General features: G+C 39.4%; 3 protein-coding genes across 8 annotated transcripts in view; all 3 read right to left on the bottom strand.

The window, feature by feature from the left end:
* Window positions 1-7,416, bottom strand: part of pnpla6 (patatin-like phospholipase domain containing 6) — a 31,195-nt gene extending 23,779 nt beyond the window's left edge. For all 6 annotated transcript variants that reach the window (XM_030741978.1, XM_030741897.1, XM_030742012.1 and 3 more), the window contains exons 1-4: window positions 7,270-7,416; window positions 3,231-3,319; window positions 551-604; window positions 86-173 (exon numbers count right to left, since the gene is read on the bottom strand). In XM_030741978.1, coding sequence (XP_030597838.1) covers window positions 86-173; window positions 551-604; window positions 3,231-3,278 — 190 coding nt within the window. In that variant the 5' untranslated portion in view covers window positions 3,279-3,319; window positions 7,270-7,416. The remainder of the gene's footprint in view (window positions 1-85; window positions 174-550; window positions 605-3,230; window positions 3,320-7,269) is intronic.
* A 572-nt stretch (window positions 7,417-7,988) lies between these two features.
* On the bottom strand, window positions 7,989-15,379 carry LOC115789091 (ATP synthase subunit d, mitochondrial-like). Its single transcript, XM_030742329.1, has 6 exons — window positions 15,284-15,379; window positions 13,129-13,259; window positions 11,690-11,786; window positions 8,595-8,666; window positions 8,272-8,334; window positions 7,989-8,173 (listed from the first exon to the last, which is right to left on the bottom strand). The coding sequence occupies exons 2-6, from the start codon at window positions 13,248-13,250 to the stop codon at window positions 8,042-8,044; spliced, it is 486 nt and encodes a 161-aa protein (XP_030598189.1). The 5' UTR covers window positions 13,251-13,259; window positions 15,284-15,379; the 3' UTR covers window positions 7,989-8,041.
* Window positions 15,380-16,627: 1,248 nt separating this feature from the next.
* Window positions 16,628-19,064, bottom strand: LOC115785086 (homeobox protein MSH-C-like). Its single transcript, XM_030736545.1, has 2 exons — window positions 18,565-19,064; window positions 16,628-17,998 (listed from the first exon to the last, which is right to left on the bottom strand). Exons 1-2 carry the CDS (start codon window positions 18,983-18,985, stop codon window positions 17,586-17,588), a joined length of 834 nt encoding a protein of 277 aa, XP_030592405.1. The 5' UTR covers window positions 18,986-19,064; the 3' UTR covers window positions 16,628-17,585.
* Between the last annotated feature and the right edge of the window lie 3,584 nt (window positions 19,065-22,648).

The raw sequence follows: 22,648 nt of genomic DNA, 5'->3' as shown, positions 1-22,648 counted from the left end.
CACAGGTATACACAAAACTAATTTTAATGACTCTCCTTATGTGTTCTGGGTGCATGGTGAGAAATGCATGTCAGCAGTTACTGACTTCGAAGCTGGATCCTCCGCAAGATGAAGAAGATCAGGATGGCGATGAGGACTATGGCGATACCTGCACCAATTACCATCCCCACCATCTGAAAAGAGAGGAACCAAATAGGAGGACAGTTGATGACATACATGTAATGCCTTATAGTGATTCCAGTAGTAAAACCTTTATTTACTGGGGTGCTTTAATATTAAAGATAATAAATCAAGTAATATTTTATTTAAAGTATGTGTTTCCTAAATGTTACTGAGCTAAAAATTACTTTTTTTTTAATCACTTGTTTATTGTTTTCAAGACAAACATTACCAGCAGTACATTTGGTTACACCTACATGAGATGCATTTGGTAGCTTCTGTTAGTTTCCAACTTAAGTCAAAGTGTATGCATGCACAGTTCAATTACATGTGGGGAAAACTGGCTGCTGAATGAGACTTATTAACACATGAAATCACACTCAATGCTCACCATGCTCGTCTGTAGTTCTTCTTCCACAAAAGTCTTGATGTTATCAAACCTGTCCTAATATAACAAGAAAAGATAGACGTTAGGATGAATTTGAAAGAATAAATCAATACATATTGCTTCAAATTTAACATAGCTGTATGAAGCCTGTGTCTGGAGGCTCCAGTTTCACTAAAGTGTACTGGAATGTGTGAGGAATTTGCCCTGGAGGAAGGACTGGCTGGTGCACATGAAACAAGAGTCGAAAGAGATGAAGATGCGGCACCTCATCTGATCCTCTTCACAATTGCCCCCTTACACTTATGTTTCACCACACAGAGCTTCCCAGTTTTGACTCTATTAGTAGACTCGGCTTATCAGATGTAAAACTGTTGAGCTCAGAGGCAATAAAAAACCCAACTGTCTACTTTTCGCTTTTAGCTTGACTAAGGAAATCTTTATTGCTTAAGTTTAATAGCATCAAATTAAGCACTTACTTTTCAAATAAAGACTGTCAGCTCAAAGACTTCAAAGATCGTGTGTGTGTGTTTGGCCAATAATCCATCAGATACTGTATTGCAAGAGCAAGTGTAATAGGTTTTTAGTGCTTTGGCTGACAGCCAGACAGTAAGACTACATGTTTGTTATCACTAGTTATTGATTAGTGTGTATTGAGCTAAGGGTTGTTTGACAGAAAATGTCCCATGCTGGACATGTCACACTGACAGTGGGGATGAGAGTTGATAAATGCGTGGATAGCATGTGCACATGGAAATGTACTTCACCTGGAGACTTCAAATAGGTGTTCAATAATCAGATTAGAAATCAGTGAGTTGAGTGTGGAAAGTGTACATTGCACATGCACTTGTGTCAAGGTGATGACTATGACAAATGTTCATAATGTGCAGCTATGAAAAACCACATCCAGCTTTAAAAAAATGAAAAAGAGAGCGCATAAATGGTAAATGGACTGGTTCTCATATAGCAGTTTTCTACTCTACGTGAGCACTCAAAGCACTTTATACAACATGTCTTCATTCACCCATGAACACATCAGAGAGCAATTTGGGGTTCAGCATCTTGCTCAAGAATACTTTGACCTTCAGACTGGAGCAGCCAGTGATCGAACCACCGACCTTCCGATTAGCAGATAGTTTGCTCCACCTCCTGAGCTCCAGCCACCAGCTAATTTTATTTTTTTTTTAATCCGCACTGTCAGCAAGTTTTATCATTAAAATTGGATGAGAAGTAGCTCATTATACATGGTTAAAACATCAACATAATTTCCAGAGTCAAAAGTGGTGGCAGTAGGACAGCAAAAGCAGTAATGTAAACAAACCGATGCTGCTTTCATGGACAACAGTGGTAGAGTTAGACCCTCTCTTACAAAGCAAGAAATGTCAACCATATAATTACAATGATGAAAGCAAATCATGTCTTTGTAATTAAATGCATCAACATTTGATGGGAAGTTATGCGACCATGAAATGTTTGTGATCAGACAGCCACTGTACACAGGCTTACAGGGCATTACAGGGCACCTGTTTTTATTAAATATTAACAACATGTTCATCCCTTTTTTTCAGCATGTAAATTCTGTCTCACTGTGTGTTGCATGGCTCTCTGCGCCCTGACGCAGAGAGCTACAATGCCACGGTTGTGACATGTTTAGTGCATTGCTCAGTTAATCAAGGAAGATAAGTCATGGTCAGTCATCGTGGTTAATCATTCAAACTCATGATGTCATGAGTCTCCCTTGTTGCGGATTAGCTTCAATTAGGTTGTTACTCTTCCAACAAGTAAGAATATTTTGTTTGATTTTGTTCTAACTGATAAATGGATCATAGAAAAAACTTCCTCTTACTCAAAAGTTCAAGAAGGATGTCATGCAGATGTCAAGTTTACGTAGCTAACTTTGGCACAACTTTTATTTTGTAACTATTTTTCAACTAAGGCTAGACATAAAAAAAAAAAAAATGAAGTTCTTCACCATTGAAATGTTTGAATTGTAGGGTCTTTACCCACAATACAAAGCGCCTTGAGGCTACTGTTTGTTGTGATTTGGCGCTATATAAATAAAATTGAATTGAATTGAATTAATGCTAGCTTCAACTAGGTTTGCTCTCTGAGTAAATCTAAACACAAATTAATGTTTACTCCATAAACAATGTCCTTATGATTGAGGGTCACAACACTCCCAGCAGTGGCTTTATGTTTCTGCTTTAAATTTCTGCCATAGATACGTTGTAACTGCAAACCCTGCTGGAAACCCTATGCCGTAACCTAATGTCTAGCTCCCTAGAAATGTAACTACATGGGCCACAACATAGGCTCTACATAGATTCAATGCAGAAGACTAAATTAAGCTTAAATGGTATACAGTTGAGAAGGCTAAAATTGTGTCTAGACAACACTCAGCCACTTAGCTGAAAAATCAAAACTTATTGTTCCCACATGCAAGGGAAATAATGCAGTGATGTGATTGCTAATAATAAATAATGTAATCTGCTGGTTTCCTGAGGTGTTGAGGAGAATGAGAATGCCAAATTTAAATTTAAATGGACATGTTTTTCAAACGATTTCTTTTAAAAAACTTGAAAAGACAGCTTTTCACCTTTTTGCAGGTCAGTGTGCCTTATGTTTAAGACATCAGTGAGTGTTCTCACATTAAGATTGTCAAATAAATACTGTAGTCAAAACCAACCTCTTGACTGTAATCTTGCCCCTCTTGTTCGGAGGTACTCTGTCCCATTGTAACCCTGTTTCTTCATAGGGATGGTCCATCAACAGCCACTGGAAATAAAGACAGATATGTATACTCAACAGAAAGTTATTTCGACATGTCATCGTATGAAAATAATGGCAAGGATATTATTATGGAGGACTAAATTCTATTTAGCTGCTAAATTTTCAAGGAAATGCTATTGTACATGCTGGCTCAATGTCACACCTGAGATTTTCCTGCTAACACAAGTCAAAATACTGTATCTCTTAGGCTGATGAAAGGAGGATTATCGTTCATGCGGCAACATGTTTAGAAAAGCAAAAATCTTTCCTGACTTTATTCATGAAGCGATGGAACCTAACCCGTTGAAACTCAACATCAACCACTCATTGACATGTAGGGTATGCTTCCCAGCCGAGTGAGCAAACTACACCGTAGTTTGCACAATCAAGAGAATGTGTGTTACCGTGGACATGCATCCACACAAACAAACTAAACTGTTCAAAGCTGCAGAAAAAGAAACAAAACACACAAAAAAAGGGAAGCACAATGAGCAAATGTAGTTCAAAGACAAAGAAGTTGTTAGCACACAGTGTTGCACCAGTGCATCCTACAACTGCACACTGCTGAAAACACTGGGCCAGGTTTTTGTCTTTGTAACACACAAACATGGCAGGCCCTCTAGATAACAGATAAATGACTATCCAAATGGTGACCCATTCCCCTCTTTTTATCCTTTCCCATTCACCCAAAAAAAAAAAAAAAGGATGATCTTGTCCCACTAAATCTGTACCATTTTTACACAGGACAGGACACTATGGTGAAAAGAAATCAAGAAAGAGAAAATGCAGCTGAAAACAGCTTTGTTTTTGTTGGGTTTCCATGTTAGTTTTTGTGTGTTTATGAGTGCACAAGTGATAGGAAGGGCTTTTTTTTTTCTTTGCACAAACAATTTTCCTTGTCTTAACACTGCCATTTCATAAAGTAGTATTTTACTTACCCAGGGAAATATATACTGAGCTACTGCACAGTATATATCTCCCCGGGACACATACAAGTTCATCCAGGCGGATTACATACCACCTCACTGCTCACATCTGCCAGAGTACAGACAGATTCAGCTGACACAGGCATTTATTCTATAGCAGAAACAACAAGCTTCACTCACTGCCTACAGACAAATAAACAATTAAGCTCACTGAGGTCAACCAATTACCCACTCTAGCTCTAAAGCCTCAAGCAGAGAGTGATGCTGGAGGTTAAACAAGCTGATTCTATGTCTGCTGAGAGCATACAAATTAGGCTATTGCACAAAGATGGAGATGCCTATAAAAAGCAAGCATCTTATGGCTAAGAAAAGACATTACAATAGCAATGGAGAATTTATGTTCTGCATTTCAAAATCCTTAATTTAAAGGACATTTGATGCATGGCTACATTGATATATGAAGAAGAAAAATATCTTTATAGCTTTACAAATTAAGTAAACTATCTTAAAATGTATGATGTGACTGATTCGGGACTGTAAAAAAAACAGAAATACCAAAACCTTTTATTATTTTTCATAATAATAAAGACATGCAACTAATTCTGTTTACAACAAAACACAGTAGCATTAGCAAATCAGACTATTGAGAATGTTTTTACATTTCTTTAATAATTTCTACTTGGAAAATTAAATAATTAGTTAGCAGTCTTTTTTTTTTCCCCTGATGCACCACTCTAAACTGTGATTGACATTTTCAGCTCTAAACTGAGGTTGGATTACATTTTTCTACAAATACTGACTTAAAATTTGCAGAACATGTGTCCAAAGCAATCTCCTAAATGTCATTTTGTTTGTACAGGAAGCAACAGCACAAACTGCAATCAGCTGCAGCTTTTGTGTATACCATCAGTGACTGGGAGAGAGTGCTGAACTGCTGCATGGATGAAATTTAGTCACTGAAAAACAGAGTGAGGTGTTGTGCTACATGAAGTAATCCTCTGAGTCATAAAAAAAAAAAAAAAAAACACAGAACAGGATGATGCTGCAAAGGACCCACAAGGCTACAATTCTGCATAGGAACATCTTTAGCATTTAAAATGATAAGGTACAAACCTTGGGTCCTGGCATTAATGTGGATATTATATTGACAATTTACCAGCCACCTAAACCTTGTTGCAGACCAAGCACACAACCATCAGCCCTCCATACCAAAAACAGCTACTCAGGAACAGCCAGAGGAACATGACAAAGGATGCCACGGTAACCTGGCCTAAACTAATCAATGTAATTAGAACTATGACCATGAGGCTGCATGAAAATGACAAAAGACTGATAAACTAGACCTATGTGTAAAAGTTTTCTTGCTGCCTCTGTTGAAACATCCACTGTAACAAACTTTGCATAAGACCACACAAAAAAAAAGAAAAAAAAAAAAAAAAGGAAAAGGTCGACTGAAACTTGTACTTAAACTTGACACTTTATGCAGCATAGTTTTGTGTGGTAATAACACTTGTAAGAAGAGCACAGGATGGTGGGCCCATAGGAGGCATCCAGCCTCCAAGTAGTGCCTCCCTCCATGCTGCCCTACTCCTATTGTTCTCTATGAACAATGAAGCCAGTGTTTAACCCACTAAACATGGTCGGACCTGGACTGCCTGCAAACACAATACACACTATACCACAAGATTCATGGTAACAATAACAAGAGCCTGGTCTTACGAGGTCTAATGATGGTGACCTTGTAAGCCCATGGTTGGAAACTGTCTGATACAAGATAAAAAATGGTGTCACTCTACACTATCACGCTATATCTTAATGGTTAAACAGGATATTAAGATAGCTACAGAGAAACAAAACAGCTCTTTGGTTGCTATTTTCAGCCCAAACTTACACCACATGACACACAAATTGGGATTTTTTTTTTTTTTTTTTTTTTTATAAAATTCATGTAGTAGAGCCCTAATACATGCAAACTACAGCACTCTCACATGAAGCATAATCTCCAGGATTATACCTCTATTTCTGCAATAAAGCCAAAATATACAGTTTAATATATCTAGGTTTATTTTATAAATCTGTGGTCATGTTAAACAGGTGCAGGAAAGCTACACGTGACTAAATTTAATTCAAAAAGTCTCCATGTCAGCTGCGTGGCATCATGTTCACATTAGGCTTAATGTGCACTGTCCAGAGCCTGTGTAGACATCAGCGTTGTATTAAATTACATTCCGGCTCTTCAGGGGACGTCTTCCGGTTGTATCACTGCCTACTGGCTGAGGATGACATTAGCTCATATTTCCACCCTGCTAAAATTGTTCTCCGTAATTTGCGCCCGCAGCGGCGCTACCTTGCCGACCTCTGGTCGTTTGGTTGCGTTGTAAACAAACCATGATGGTGATGATTCCCCTTCAGCACAATACAAAAAGAGTGGATTTTGTTTTTACAGTAAGCTTGTACGGCATTTAGGTAGCTAGTACACACCAGCAGAGGGTGTTTTGTCGCAGTAGTGTACCGTTAGCTAGCAAACACTCACATGAAGCATGAAGTCAATACACTAGACGATAGTGGCTACACAGATTTCATTATAGTTAGCCCTCATTTAGCTCTTCCAACATGGACAACCATTTATTGTACTATTTCCACAAGTATCAGGACACCGTCGATAAGCCGACAGCATTAAAATCGTTCCCGCATTCATGGCAGAGGGCACCTGACAGACTATTGTCACGGGATAAACGTTAGCTAGCTGTCGATGTTGCTGATCCCGATTTACTTAGGTCATCATTACGGACGTGAGGGTGAAACAACTTCTAACCATCGTAAGTGTACTATAGACTTGGTTTTACAGTTGGTCTCTTTCTGACCTCCACAAGAGTCATCTGACAGAGCTATAACGTTTACATCAGTGACACACATAGCTCCTGTTTTCACAACTATCAGTAAACAAAAGCAGCGATACATTACACGGACATCTATTAAAACATATACCAAACACATGTCTTTAAATGATAGCGGTATAAAGGGATTTACCTAAGCTGATACACTCCGATCAAACGTCAGTTACAGTCAACTGAAATACAACGGAAATCGTCTTCAATGTAGCCCCTCCTGTTTTACTTCCACGGGAACTATGGCCAATCAACAATGAAGAGATTGTCAAGCCGGACCAATTAAAATGCAAGACAAGTATCGCCGGCCTCGGTATCTTTGCCCACATTTATGTAAATAAAACCTGTGTCCAATGAGCATTGAGAATAACTAACCAGGGATCCCATGACTGGATAACATTTGGAACGATTGACAATAGGTTAACTTATCACTAGACTTCACCATTGGACACCGTTACACCTTTGAGATTAGTAGATATAACAGGTAGTACGTTAATAAAAGGATCAAACGGCAATAATTAATAACTCGCGTGTCCACGTGAGTTCCACTACGTTTAAACCTGTCATCAGCTATATTTTTCAGGAAATCTCTGTGCCCTTCCTACATAACACACATACTGCCTGCCCACAAAAGCAGTGGTTAGGCATGTCAAAAAAGCACAGCCGATATTTTTACCCAATATATTTTACTGCAAGTAAAACTGAAACATTGCCCCCTCGTGGAAACTACCTGCAATTTAAGAAAGTGCTACTTTGTTTATCTTATATTAACTAGACAAGAGACAACACCCCCACCCCCCCACCCCCCCAAAAAAAACAAAACAAACAAAAACATACTGAAGAAATTAAGGCAGCAAACGGTTCTCCCTTAGAATAGATCATCTTTATTGTGAGGTCAGTGTCCAGTAATGAGATTACAATTCTGCAATGGGCTTGTGGGGCCAATAAGGGTATTTGACCTTGTCCAACTTTGTCACAGGGAAGACGCTGTTGAGGTCCTCGATGGTCATCTGATCGAAGGGGATCATGTTCTTAAATTTAGCCAGCTGACAACACATAAAGCAGAAAAAAGCAGTATGTTTTTAAAACATTACCTTAACACTTTCATGGTGTATTTCAGCAAATAATCCAACTACTGTCTTACCTCTTCTTCATACTGGGTAATGCGGGCCTTTGATGCTTCAAAGTAGGTTTGTGCACTTTTGTTCTGTTAGAGAAAAGTGAAATTATGACTTTGAAAGAGCAAAAAAGGATGTGGGATGCAGCTCCCTCTGAAATACCAGTTTGTGTTTGCCAAATTTTGTTACCTTTGGAATTTTTTTTTAGCACATTTACAATTCTTATAAGTATAAAAAGATACACACATATTACAGCTTCCAATACTTGTCTCACCATTAAATTTTCCAGTTAAAAATTTCTTACATTCAAGCAAAAATTAATGGAAATTTGTTTGATGTAGCCACTTACAGACTCAGCCTCCTGTGCATTGATGGCGCTTGTCTGTGTGTCAGTGGGCTCAGGAATCTGCAGTGCTTTAAACTGTGTGAAGGAGGAATTATGAAGGGTCAACCAATATGATGCAAAACAGCAAAGACCTAAACTGATAACACAGGGAATTTAAGCTGTAGTTTTCCTGTCAAACAAAGCTGGTCAATGCATAGACTGCATATAAAGATGCATTAAGACAAAACTGTATGTTGGGAGCCCCTTGTCATGGGAAAACACATCCTATTTGTGTTATAGTCAACAAAACTGGGAAACTAAGACATTTTGATGAGAAGTACATTTTGTACCCACAACAGCTAACAGGAAACATGAGCTTTTGAAGGAAAAAAACAAAACAAAACAATATTAACTAGAACTAAAGAAGTCTTTCAGATGAGAGGTGAAACGTCTTCAAGAAACAAAAAGAAGTCCAGTCGCCTTTTTTTCAAGCTCTAAAGACCATTAACTATTGTATTTCTTCCCCCAAAACAATTGTTGTCTAAACCTAGGAACTCGAGGTCCTTATGAGATTGGAATTGCAGTTTCTGAAGGGATGGAGATCAGCCGCTGAAATACAGACTTTTCTGCCCTTTAAAACAGGAAAAAAAAAAAAAACTTCACTTAGTGTACATGGACAAATCAATAGACAGAAGTTCATTTCAGTGGAAAAAGAGGACATATTTTTTTTGTTCAACTCCACGAAGCAATAGGCTGAGTTGAGGGTAAAGACATTTTCCCCACTCCCAAAGACCACACAACATCACATATTTTGTCTTTCTCGGGAGGTGTCCTGACAGATCTTTATATACAGTCTATGGTTCAAACAGCAAAGAATTCCAGGATTTCTAAAAGTTGGGGACTATTACTTGTCTTTGTGATGCTACCTTCCAGTCATGTAAAAAAAAAAAAATAATGTTTTCACAGGACTCTATGCAGATCTGTAAAAAATAAGTACACCCCTTGGTTAAATAGTCTATAAAACCACCTTTAGCAGCAATAACTTGGAAGCAATTTTTTTCTGTGTTGACTTTTTCAGTCTCTGGCATTTCTGTGGAAGAATTATGGCCCGCTCTTTACATCTTTTTATGCAGAGCTCTTTTAAGGTCACACCACAGCATTTCAATCAGGTTAAGGGCTGAGCTTTGGGCTGTTGCAACCCCTTGCTGGGTTCTTTTTCAGCCATTCTGTTGTAAATTTGCTGGTGTATTTGGGATCATTGGCCTGTTGCATGACCCAATTTCACCCAAGTTTTGGCTGTTGGAAGGCCACAGCCTCACATCTGACTCTAGAATACTTTAGTAATCAGAGGAGTTTATGGTACATTCAGTAACTGCAAGGTGCCCAGGTCCTGTGGCTGCAAAGTCCAAAAATCATCACCCCTCCACTGCTATGCTTGACAGTTGATATGAGGTGTTCGTGCTGACATGCTACATTTGGTTTTTGGCAAACATGGGATTGAATTATGGCCAAACATCTCCACTTTGGTCTTGTTTGTCTAAAGAACATTGTTGCAGAAGTCTTGTGGTTTGTTAAGGTGCAACTTCACAAACCTAAGCTGTGCTGCCATATTCTTTTTTAGATAAAAGAGGCTTTTTCCTGGTAACCCTTCCAAATTAGCCATACTTGTTTGGTCTTTTCCTAATTGTACTGTTATGAACTTTAAATTTTAACATGCTAACTCAGGCCTGAAGCATCTGAGCTATAGCTCTTGGGTTTTATGCAGTTTCTCTGAGCACTGCACAGTCTGACCTTGGGGTGAATTTCCTGGGACATCCACTCCTGGGAAGATTGTGGCATTGTGTTAACACAAAACTCAATGTTCAGGATGAACAAACTGCCAAAACTTCTGCTTTTTTTGAGGTTTTGCAGACCAGACTTGTGACAATCATGGTGACAGTGTAGGAGCAAGTAAATAAGGCCCCAGTAACACAGGCCTAGAGACTCGTCTGCTGACCATTTGGTAACCACCGGTCCCTGACCAGTTGTGAGTGGTTGTTGGAAGTTAATGGCAGTCACTGGGAAAATAATTGCTAAAGCCCCAGCCACACAGACCTACAGATGGTCAGTGATTCTCTGGCATCCACCTGTCGCTAGAGAAAAACATGCATTCCCCAAACTGTTGGCAAAAATCTCCTGGTGGTTGCTTTGGTTGCTTGCATATTGCTGAGGTTGTAGTTTGAATGGAAGTGACAAATTTGTCTACAGACATTGTCTAGCTATTCTCAGAGCTGTAGGGAGACTGAAAAGTGCAACACAAAACAGAAATGGAGAAGTTTTACCTTTAAAGTAAAAATTGTGCCAACGCGCTGCAGCCAACTTGTTGCAAAAGGCGCCACTTTTACATTGAAGGTGAACCTTCTCCATTTCCAATTTGTGTGAAGATCTACTACCACTGGGCTAGTGGTCAAATAATTCAATTATAAAAAAATCCTCAACACAAATTTGTTGCTTCAATGCTGCGTTTAAACTCTGCAGCGCTCAGATGTCTCAGTGTAAGCGGAGCGTTTTACCTGCATTAGCAGCATTAAAGTTCTCCGTTGCTGCAACGGACTCCCATCATTTGAAATAAACAACCTATAACACCGAGTGTATTGTCACCGACATGTTTTTCCACACCTCCATTGCTCTTTACACCGTGTGTGTGAACAAGCTCATGCAATGCCCAATTTTTCAACGAAAACACTGATAACACGGCAGCAGCAGTTTTACATGCAGTCTATCTGCACACACATGGCAAGCAAAAAAGAGGTGAAGCCGTTATCGAGACGATGAGCTCAGGTGGAGCGAAAGGAAACATTTTTCTTATTCAATTACTCGGTGGAATACCCGATTACTAAAATAAGATAAATAAGATAGTTGTAGCCCTAATGGTTAGTGTGTATTTGCGGAAAAACAACCTAGTAAAGGTGTATTTCATTTTTCAGTTGGCTTCACAGAGGTGTGTGAAAACTTTTTACAGACTGTACAACTTCTATAATGTTTCTATTACATTCTTTCTAGATTGCATATCTGGAAAATAATATTTTTTTTAAAATGATCTGAATATTTTTTCAGAGCAACTAGACACAATCACTCACCTTCTTCTCAAACTCATCAACCATCCCGGGTTTTGCCACTGCACTCCTGTAGTAATTCCAGTCAATGGCCACAGGTTTCTCTGGCAGGGAGGCTAGCCTGGCAGAGAGAGGGAATAAAAAGAGCAAAAAGGCAACAGGCAAATAAAAATGGATAACAAAGAATCAAAATCACAAAAGTTCAAATTCAAAAGTTGATACAAATGTATATATATATATATATATATATATATACACATATATATATATATATATATATATATATAATTTTTTTTTTTTTAAATCAACTGACTAAAAGGGATATTAATAGCTAAATAACTCTGTACAAGACAGTCTGTAGCTCAGTGATAATGCCTCCAGGAAACTGATTAATACAAAACAAATTTAATGTTGGGGACATGATAGGATAACTTGAAGTCTATGAAAAATAAAGTGACAACCACATCATTTTAGCAGCTAGTATCTGCAGTAAGGCTGCTTAATAATGAAAAAAAAAAAAGTTGTGGTTATTTTGCTCAATACTGTAATCACAAAAATTAACATTATTCATTAACTTGACATCAATAACTGAGGTTTAAAACATATTTGCTTCCCCCCAAAATGTTTTCGTAATAGCTGAAAGCCAAAATCATAACAGATTCAAACCTTATCATTCACCCAGCCTTAGACTGCAAGTTACACAAGATGATGAATCTTATAATGATCTCTTTTCTAAAACATCTTCAAACATGCTGCCAATAACTACATGCTGACTGGAGCCCTGACATGTAAATATAAAATCATCCACATGCAAAGAACTTCAGAGAGTGGTGGGTGATTTTCCCAGGTTTATGAACAGCTACCCAAGTATATTCTTCTCATTTTTGCTTTAATTTTATCTGTGTGAACAATCTCATCTGTCTTATTTTGAAAGTTGTCCTTGCAATGCACTGTGAGTTGGAGGACCGCTTCATCCAGAATCTACAGAAGGTGCAGAGTGGGCTCATTCATGTGTTACGCCAAGCTCACCGAGGCTACAGAACAGAACAAGGACTACTAGGTGCAGCCCAAGATGGTGGAGACCCAGACTAGAGATCAGTTAAACATTTTTTCCATTATGTGTTGTCACAGTATATAATACCCTACCCCTCCTATGCACAAACATGGGCCCTACTACTGCCACACATATGTACACTGTACAATGTACACTGCACAGTGTAAATTAATACATCCTGGTGTACTACAGAAACTTGTTTTGTATTTGATAGTCCTTCCAGAATCAATAGCCCACACATGCACGAGATGAGTCCGTCACCAAGCAGCAATACTTCTGTTAAATTGCCACCATTTAAATGCATATTTCGTGTTCTTTCAAAAGCACTGAAATATCTTCACACGATAAAGTACTGAATCTGACTAACACTAAATTTAATTCTACACACTGGAGTTAATGTATAACATACTTGGCAGAGATGGCATCACTGCGAGTCTTCAGTGCATTGAACATGCCGCGCTGGTTGGGTGGAATCCGCTCGGCAAATGACACCCAGTCAATGGCCTTCAGGGCTACACGACGGCCTGCCATCTTGACTGTCTGAAATTAGAAAAGAACACATTAACTCAAAAAAACAAAAACAAAACCGAATTAAAACATCAAAAATCATCCAGACTACAAGTATTGCCTGGTTAAAAACAAATAAGAACAACTCCAGTCAAAATGTGTTTTGGTAAATATTTAGTGGCTTTGTTGAGAGTTTGACATCAGAAAAGAGTTTTTAAAAATCATGTGCTGATGAGGTAGATGCCTTCAAAAGACATCACAATAAGAAGCCTGTGTTAGTTTCCTGTTGGATTGGAAAATCATCTGAGAACCAACTGTGACACAGAAGACATCTCATATGCAAACTTATATCCTAAACTTCTGGTATAAAAAAATATATATATACATTAGCATTAGGAATTTCTTCCTGAGTAACTTTTATTGTAAATACATATCAGACACTTTTTATTTAAAGCAACACTATATTCATACACTGCTCTAATTAAAGAAACACTTTTTAATCAGAGTATAGCATCAAGTCAATTAAATTTCTAGGATAATGATCTGGCCGGGCCATTGCCAGAAGGTTTGCTGTGTCTTCCAGCTCAGTCTCGAGAGCATGAATGAGAGGCATTTACTCTAGGAGAGCTGGACAGGGACGTAGAAGGTCCTTAATCCATCAGCAGGACTGATATCTGCTCCTTTGTGCAAAGAGAAACCGGATGAGCACTACCAGAGCCCTACAAAATGACCTCCATCGGGCCACTCGTGTGAATGTCTCTGACGCAACGATCAGAAACAAACTTCATGAAGGTGGCCTGAGGGCCCGACATCCTCCAGTGATGCTCACTGCCTGGCACCACAGAGCCCAATTGGCGTTTGCCATAGAATCCCAGAATTGGCAGGTCCACCACTGGCACCCTGTGCTTTTCAAAGATGAGAGCACGTTCCTCCTGAGCACATGTGACAGACATGAAAAGGTCTGGAGAAGCCATGGAGAATGTTATGCTACCTGCAGTATGCACCTTGAGGTGACCATTTGTTATGATTTGGTGCTATATCAATAAAAATGAATTGAATTAACATCGTTCAGCATGACTAGTCTGGTGGTGGATCAGTGATGGTCTGATGAGGATGGATGGTCATGTGGCGAGTTTAAGTAGGCAGTTCCTGGAGGATAAAGAAACTGATACCATTGACTGCCCCCAGGGATTCCTGACACAAATCCAATAGAACACATCTGGGACATTATGCTAGGAGCCATACAAACTACTGAGTACCATTTTGAGTTTCTGCAATGAAATTTCGGCAAAATGGACTAGCCATTTTTTTTTACTTTGATTTTTGGGGTCTCTTTGAATTCAGCCCTCTGTTGGTTGATAATTTTTATTTCCATCAAACGATGTGAGATAATTTAATTCCTAAGACATTACCCAGTCCATATCAGTATAGAGATCCAGAATGATTTTTTTTTCTTCCCCATTGAGATGCTCCAAAGACTATATGCACACGAATATAAAATTGACTGTCCAGTGATTATAGCATACGGATAGACGTTCGCATTTACACGAGGCTGAAAAAAAGTGCCTTTCATTGTTAAATCAAATATGTTTAAGGCACAGTAAAAATGCATACACATAGTCACTTCCAAATTTATGTACGCCGAGAAGTAAATATAGTCCTTCAATCAATACTCTTAGTTCTCACTATTAAGTTTCTCTTGGACCCCGGGGTCATGGTCAGACAGTATTAAGCTAAATCACAGATGGCGCATAATTAAGTACACCTAAGTTATACGTAGCGCGTTTTATTTTTAAAATAGTGGTAGTGGCACCGTCCTTGACATTCTACTCAATTCAAACCCTGCAAATCTGCCGACGGTAGCTAACTCTGTTAGCTTGCTAGCCAAGGTCAGGGGACGCCGTCTGCGACGCCGGAACTTTGACAAAACAGAACTGGCCTGTCAGGCCACTTCTCCATTTTGTGTCCACCGATACATGCATAGCCCCAACTAACCATTAATTAAAAACGTATTGTCAGATATTCTTTCAAGCACTCACCCCGTACTCTGTACTCACCTCGCTGCAGTGTTGTCTGTGACAGGACGAACCAACGGAAGAGCCCTTTCTTCATCAGCGCTGAGAGCCGCAGATCGCCGCCAGCGCCCTCTCCTGGGCAGGCTGAGTAATCACAACCTGCCTTCATTTTCTTTTCTTTTTTTCTTCGCAAAGCTTCGCAATTATGTGTTCCAGCTTCTGGAAACCAACTTCTATAACTGTGGCCTTTAACGGTGAGAGTTTATTAAATAAAAAAATAAAATAAAAAAACTCACTAACTATAAATCTTTTGTTTCTCTGCTTTTTGTGAGAACGGAGGCTCTAGCTTCATTTAATTAGAGGCAGATTAACAAGAACAAATTAAAAATTGAAGTAAAATGGGAACATTTGAGGGTTTGAACCAATTATGGGGGAAATGTTTCTATTAACTCTATATTCTAGGTAATTATATTGGCCTTAAGAGCTTACCAATGTGCCAGAAGTGTAACAGGCAAAAACTGGAAACAATAAAATGTATCAATTCCAAAACCAAAGGCAAAATTAAAAACGCTAGACTTTCCCAGAAACGTGGTGCAGGTAATTTGTACTCATCGCACTGTATGTCTGTAACCTATAGGTTTATATCATAGATAAATGTGCCTTGGCTACCGCTTGATGTGCGCATGCAGCAAAGATCGGAAATAAACAGTTTGTCACACTGATTTTGTTTTTGTTTCTAAATTGGACAGGCATGCATGACGTTTGCGGATCATGTGACACTTTTGGACATTTGTGTTTACTGTAGTACAACAGATTTGCGTTGGTTTTCAACAAAACGCACAAAAATGTGTTTTTAATATTTAAAAGAAAAATAAAGGTGTTCTTTCTCCGAGAAAACATATCGTTATGACAAAATGAGATTTAAATATTAAATCTTTTTAGGATTTAACTGAAAAGCGGGCTGAACTTTTTTTTCTCTTTAAAATGTAAATAAATGAATACGTAAATCATACCCTATACTAGTTATTTCCAAAGTGAGAAAAGTACGCAATGTAGCACGGTAAAAGTAAGTAGAAGTGCACTGAAAATCAAACATTTATGTTTCAATTCCCAAGTAAGATAATTAAATGCGGGTGAGGCGATGAGGTTGTCATATGCCGTTGGACGTTTTACACACTTATGTCTCCCTTAGTAAAATACATAAATAACATCTCAAAAACAACAGTGTATAGAATATCCTGTCTTTTCTACCTTTAGCAAAGCCCCCTTTGCGTTGCACTGCACATAAATCCGCACAAGACTTGGAGGCTCCTTCTCCACAGATTAATGAAGATATTTTAATATGAGAAACAGGGACAAACGTTATGAGTCAGGGACTTTCAGGTCTTGGATAATGTTTATTTACTAAAAATCAGTTTTTACAAGTTACTGCACATTTAGATAGACTCATATATGTACACAGTACAGATACAAAGATATTCAATAAATACCACTTCCCCTGCCCTTTAAGCTAGGGTGCAGGACTTTGAGAACACTACAAATTTTATTTACATTTACAGCAAAATTCCTCAAAGAAAATCTAATATCAAATATCACTCCCATAAAGGCCACGTTGTGAAGGTTAAAAAAAACTAATACATGTATTTTTTCTAAAATATAATTCTGTCTCCCCTTTAAAAAAATATAGAAATCGTGTCAGGAAATACAGATATTAACACAGCAAATATGGAAAACGTTACCAGATGACAGAAAAATAGTCAATGCTGAATGAGGACTTCAAGTGATGATAAAGAGAGTACACTTCATGGTCTTAAGGCACTGACACTAATTAAGTACTTTTCTGCTGATTTTAATAATATCCCCCCGCTTTAGAGGATTATTGCCTTTAGATTCGGACACATTTAAATGTCCAGTTGCTTTTGCAGAGGACGGAGGACAGGCTGGGATGAGACATTTAAGGCATGTCATTTAAAAAACCCTTGACATCTAGTTATGGAGTTTTGCCTAAGAAAATTGAGGCTGTGAATCCACGATCCGCAGAATTGGACACAAAAATGAGAGCAAGTGAGCGCACTCAGTCCGATTACGCACACATTTTAAAATCAACATTTGCCACATGTCTTATCTATCTTGGGTTTTGGAGTTTGGAAAACAATATGAACTCCAAATTGAAAATAAAAAAAATGTTTTTTTTTGTTTTTTTTTTCCCCGAAATGTTGGCTAAAAGAAGCATTATCCTTATTTTTAAGTGTACTGCAGCCATAACCAGACGCGCGCGCGCGCGCGCACACACACACACACACACACACACACACACACACACACACACACTCAGACTGAAATATTAAGACAAATAGTACATCCCATAAGTCACGGGTCCACTGAACAGTCCTGGGACCGGCAGACTGGGCCTCGGGAAGGCGTTTGAAGGGCCCCATGATGGAGAGCTCATGTGCGCTCCAAGGGGGAAAGGCAGCGCGAAGGCGGGCAGGACGGGCTTGGAGGCCAACTTAAACTTTTCCAGCTCGGCTTCCTGCAGTCTCTTGGCTTTGGCCCTCCTGTTCTGAAACCATATTTTGACCTGAGTCTCCGTCAGGTTGAGAGAGTTGGAGAACTCGGCTCGCTCTGCGATGGAGAGGTACTGCTTCTGGCGAAACTTGCGCTCCAGCGCCAGCAGCTGTGAGGTAGTGAAGGGTGTTCGAGGTTTCCTGTTGTTTTTGTGTTTCCTTAAAGTACACTGAGTTGGACTTGAGCTTCCTGTCACAAAGAAATTGTAAAGAGAAATAACTGAGGTTAGATTAAATTGGAGTTTAACCGAAGCGGGATTATCACAGCAGGTGAACTTAAGCGTGTTCGCCATTAGATACAAACACAAGCATAACGCAGGTAAATGCACATTGATAAAGAGACTTTAGTATGTTTTTGTTGACAAATTAACCTGCATCACAGACTGGTTAGGTACGTAAATGTGGAATCAATTGTTTGAGCATACGCTCAGACTTTCAACAAAATCTGCTTTCATATATGATTTATGATAAAAATACATTAAGACACATATAAGAAAGTAGGAAACAAACCATTTCTGGCCAAGAACCAGTGCTGCAGAACAACAAGCGCTTCATGAGCTCAGATGCAAACATTTTACTATCATTCCTTTATCATCGCTAATAAATGACACGTAAAATACAAGAAAGAAAAGCACGTATGTCATGCGCATCTAAGTCAACAAGGTATTTCATAATTAAACTTCATATGTAGCCCCTATAGAAAAGTGAGTAAACGTAGTTTATTTTGGTCTGATAACAGCAGAGTGACGGACTTACGGGGAGGTGTAGAAAAGGAGGACGTCTGGAACCAAGTGCTCTGATCTTTTTCACAAAACTGTGGACTGTTCTCGCTGGAGCTACAGGAAACACTCTGCGAGCTTTCAGCCGAAATCTTCCTCTCCGCGTAAAAAGTCCTTGGAGAGACATGTGCGCCTTGCCCTGCCACGGGCTTCGGCAGAACAAGACCTAAATCTGAGGGCGAGTAAGAAGTCCGACAGGTGGTCTTCTTGGAAATCAACGACTCAACGCTAAACGGGAGGCTGCTCCGCTGAAGTTTGTATCCTTTCTCGGTTGTCATGTCTTTAGGCTGCAGCTCCTCGCCCTCCGTATCCGTCTCCTCCTTTTGATGAAGCTGTTTAGCGTCTTGGGACGGAGATCCCTGTACAGGATTCATCATGATACAAGGGGATGGGGCCATGCACCTCCGTGCGGCCCGTTTAGAGGAATTACGTGGCTGAGGGGTACGGTGTCCAAAGTGAGTCTTTGCGCTGTCAGTGGTGCCCAGTAGCTTTTTACGCGCTGGACGGGGTCGTCTATAAAAGGACAGGGGCCATCCCCCCCGCCCTGCTTCCACCAATCATCTCGTCAAGTTGGCCTCGTGACGTCTCAGAGTGCGGTTGTGATTGGCCTACTGCCTTCCAAGAGAACATCAAGAGGCCTTTGAAAGGAAGGAGACGTTAATCATACAGACCCCATGCGGTGCGGGGCTATTGATGGGTCTCACAAAGTAGCTTAGACCAATTTTAGCGCAATTAACCAGTGGGGAGGACTCTCTTGACCATTTACATCCATTAGCAGGGCACATCCATCGGTACTTGAATTACTGTCCTACTGTAAAGCTGAGCAGGGACTAATGAATTACACGTCAATTTCAAATACTTTTATTAAAGATATCAGACATTAAAATATATTTCATTCACAAAATAAAAGCAAATGCATTCGTAAATAAATAACCTGCCTGTATAAGAGTACATAATAGAAATAGAAATAAGAGAAGCAGCTTAAAAGAAATTCCAATCAGAAAGAGTGCGGAGCCAGGATAGAAATTGATTAGGTATGAGTGTTGGTCACAGAGCATTGCAGCAATTTAAGGCCTGTCAGGAGCTCTTCTCCTTAACAATGGCCTCGGTTGAGAAGCAACAGGCGTTTTCTTTCTCCAGGTCATACTATTTAATAAGCCAGACAAGTTGTGTTTTGCAAGGCGCCAGACTCGGCAGGATCAAAAAGGAAGATACCTCGGGGAGAAAAGGCAACGGTTAACTCCACTTAACCAATTGTCCTCCGAATATTTCATAGTCCAGTGCATGGAGCTGGGTGGAAGCAGGCGCTGACAGTTAACTGTTTCACGTCTGGGTTCATTTTTCAACTCATCTGGACATATTTTGTTATGAGAAGAAAAAAAAAAAAAATCTCCAACAGCAATAAAAAAAAAAAAAAAAAACTCAAAAACTATTATGAACATAGAACAACGGCTGAAAAATGTATAAGGAGAGCCATAAATGACTAATTTCATGAAGTTAACCATAATAATAATTGGAAATGCCATTACTGCATTATTTAATCATTATTTGCAGAGCTCCTATAATGTCATAAAGGTCATTTTCTGAGTATTACAAATCCAAATTCATGAAGTTAATACACTGATCCAAGTGTCAATCACTATGTAGAATAGTCCATCCATCCATGCAAAGTCCTTCATATTATCAGCAAAAATGTACATAAACTGAAAAACATGATGACTATAGCTGGATGGACATGTAGGAAGCTTTTACTATTGTAATTACATTACTGGGTTCAGTAATGTGAGGTAGAGAGATGGTTTGAATAAAGTCTTAATCTGCAGTGCAATGAGTAAAATATGTGTAGGATAAAAAGTTCAGTCTTTTTCATAAATGTGTAGTGAAGTATAAGCATAAAGCTGAATAAATATGGGAATACATGAAGCACAACACTTCAAGTATCTATCACTCACAAAAATAACTACAGTATGAATCCCTTAAATTTAATGATGATTAACATCTAAATTCTTCTCCACTGACATGTCCAAGCTGATATCACATTAAACATGTCAGCAGCACACTGAGGCCTCCAAGCCAACACAAGACCCCACTGAGAACTCACACAGTCAGCAAAGCTATCAAATACACAAGAAGTGGATTAGTGTGAAGATGGACTGAGCTAGTGGTCAGTCTAAGAACTTAAGCCCTCCACTCCTCCACCCTCTTTTACTCCCTCAAATTACTTTAATAGGCCCCCTCCAAGATTAGTTGCTTAACTGGATGACAACAATGATATTTAACTGGCTTGACCTAACCTTCAAGTTCCACTTTTCCCAGCTGAACCTCACATATGAATCTGTACTGAGCTCACTGATGGTTGGCCCCTTGAAAGCCCTCAGGTGTAAAAATTTACCTCTCATCAGGTGAGAGGCACAGCTTCTACTTGATCATTCAACTTGAGTAAATCCTGATGTTGAGTCTGCTCCTTCATTTCCTATCTGACAAAACCAGCCCTCTGTCTCCTCACACACCGTGGCCTCTTGTCATCCAGCTGGTTTGTGTTTAAATGTGTGCCCCTTCCCTCTGTCTCATCTCCATGCTGTCGTGCAAGAAGGGGATGAGAGTCGGGCTGCGAGTGCACAACCTCATTCATCTGATACAGGTACATCCAGAAATAAATCTACATGAGAAGTACACTCACCTCTCCTCCCCTGGTGTTTGGTGCCGTGTATTTAGCTTCGGGTCCTCTCTCCCCTGCCTCAAAAGACATTTCTGTAACAGCATGCAGGCGAGTGAACTGTGTCAGAAGGTGTTAGTGAGTTTGAAAGCAGATCTGTTCTTCAAGGTCGATGCTAGCTTGATGGGAAGCACTTTCCTCTCAGCTGGCACCAGAAATGAATACTTTTTCACATGTATGAGCAAGGAGCTGTTTCCAATACTCTCATGCTTCAATTAAACCATTTATCCAGTTCATGAAGTGCAAGGGCCAAGTGGTAAGCTATGTGAGAAAACAGTTTAAGGCTGTAGATGTTTGAGGTCACTCGCATGTCAAACTTTTGTCTTTTCTTTTTTAACTCAGAGACCCCCATAAACCAGATTTTAAGTTTTCTTTATACAAACCCATTGGAGTGTGCAAAAGTTTATGAACTCTGATTCCGTGTTATTCCCGTTGAGCTGATGTCCGTCTTCCATCAACAATATGTGAATTCCCCACTGTAGCGAGGCCTTCTGACAAACAAACAGATCATTTATAAGGAGTGAGTGAGCTGTGGAACCCAATCCCTGTGAGATGTGTCAACAGTGGCACAAAGACCTGTAGCTACAGGCCTCAGCAAGATGGACACTTTGCTGACATGACAGAGTGTGGAGCAGATGGAGACAAGTGAGTGTGTTGCTCTCAGCAACATCCCAACACATCACTCTTGCTTTCTCTGGCTTTTCTTGTCTGAAATTAGCTGAAGAAAACTGAGATACCAAGCCAAAGTTGAACAAAGCTATCCACTTCATGTAATCAAACGGAACATTCTGCATGGAGATGCAGTCACCATTTCTGCATGAAACCAAGAACTATCTATTATTTAAAATTTCTACCTCAGTCAACACTTTAATTGGTTCAGCTCCCTCACATACGGCAACCAGCACAGCACTCTCTGTTTAACAGCAGTTTAAAAAGCAGTTATTTGTGTTTCTCTGTACTGCGGAAAATATCTTTGACCTTTAATTTGACTTAACAAGTTGATCCACTCCACATCAGACTGGCTTCAATCCTGCACTTAAACGCTGGTTTGACATTTTCTGCCAAAGCCACTTCCTCTTGTGGCATCAGAGTGCCCTGTGTTTGAATGTCGGGTAATGAGAGAAATATTCTTGCCGTGCTAAAGGAAAGGAAGCAAATTGCCTTCATCGTGGCTTCTTTTTTGGACTGTAAAAAAGCATGGAGTGCCCTGCAGTGTTATAGCTGCTCTTTTTGACTCAAACCAAGTCACAGCGAGGTTTATTTCATACATCACTGGGTGTGGGATTTGCATTTTGAAGTCCGTTTTTAAATTAATACTTGTTCATAAGCTAATACGGGATAGATT

The sequence above is a fragment of the Archocentrus centrarchus genome, chromosome 1 (assembly GCF_007364275.1).
Source record: "Archocentrus centrarchus isolate MPI-CPG fArcCen1 chromosome 1, fArcCen1, whole genome shotgun sequence".
In the NCBI taxonomy this organism is placed as follows: domain Eukaryota; kingdom Metazoa; phylum Chordata; class Actinopteri; order Cichliformes; family Cichlidae; genus Archocentrus; species Archocentrus centrarchus.
The sequence above is the reverse complement of the archived record's forward strand: the minus strand, read 5'-3'. Positions and strand labels throughout refer to the sequence as shown.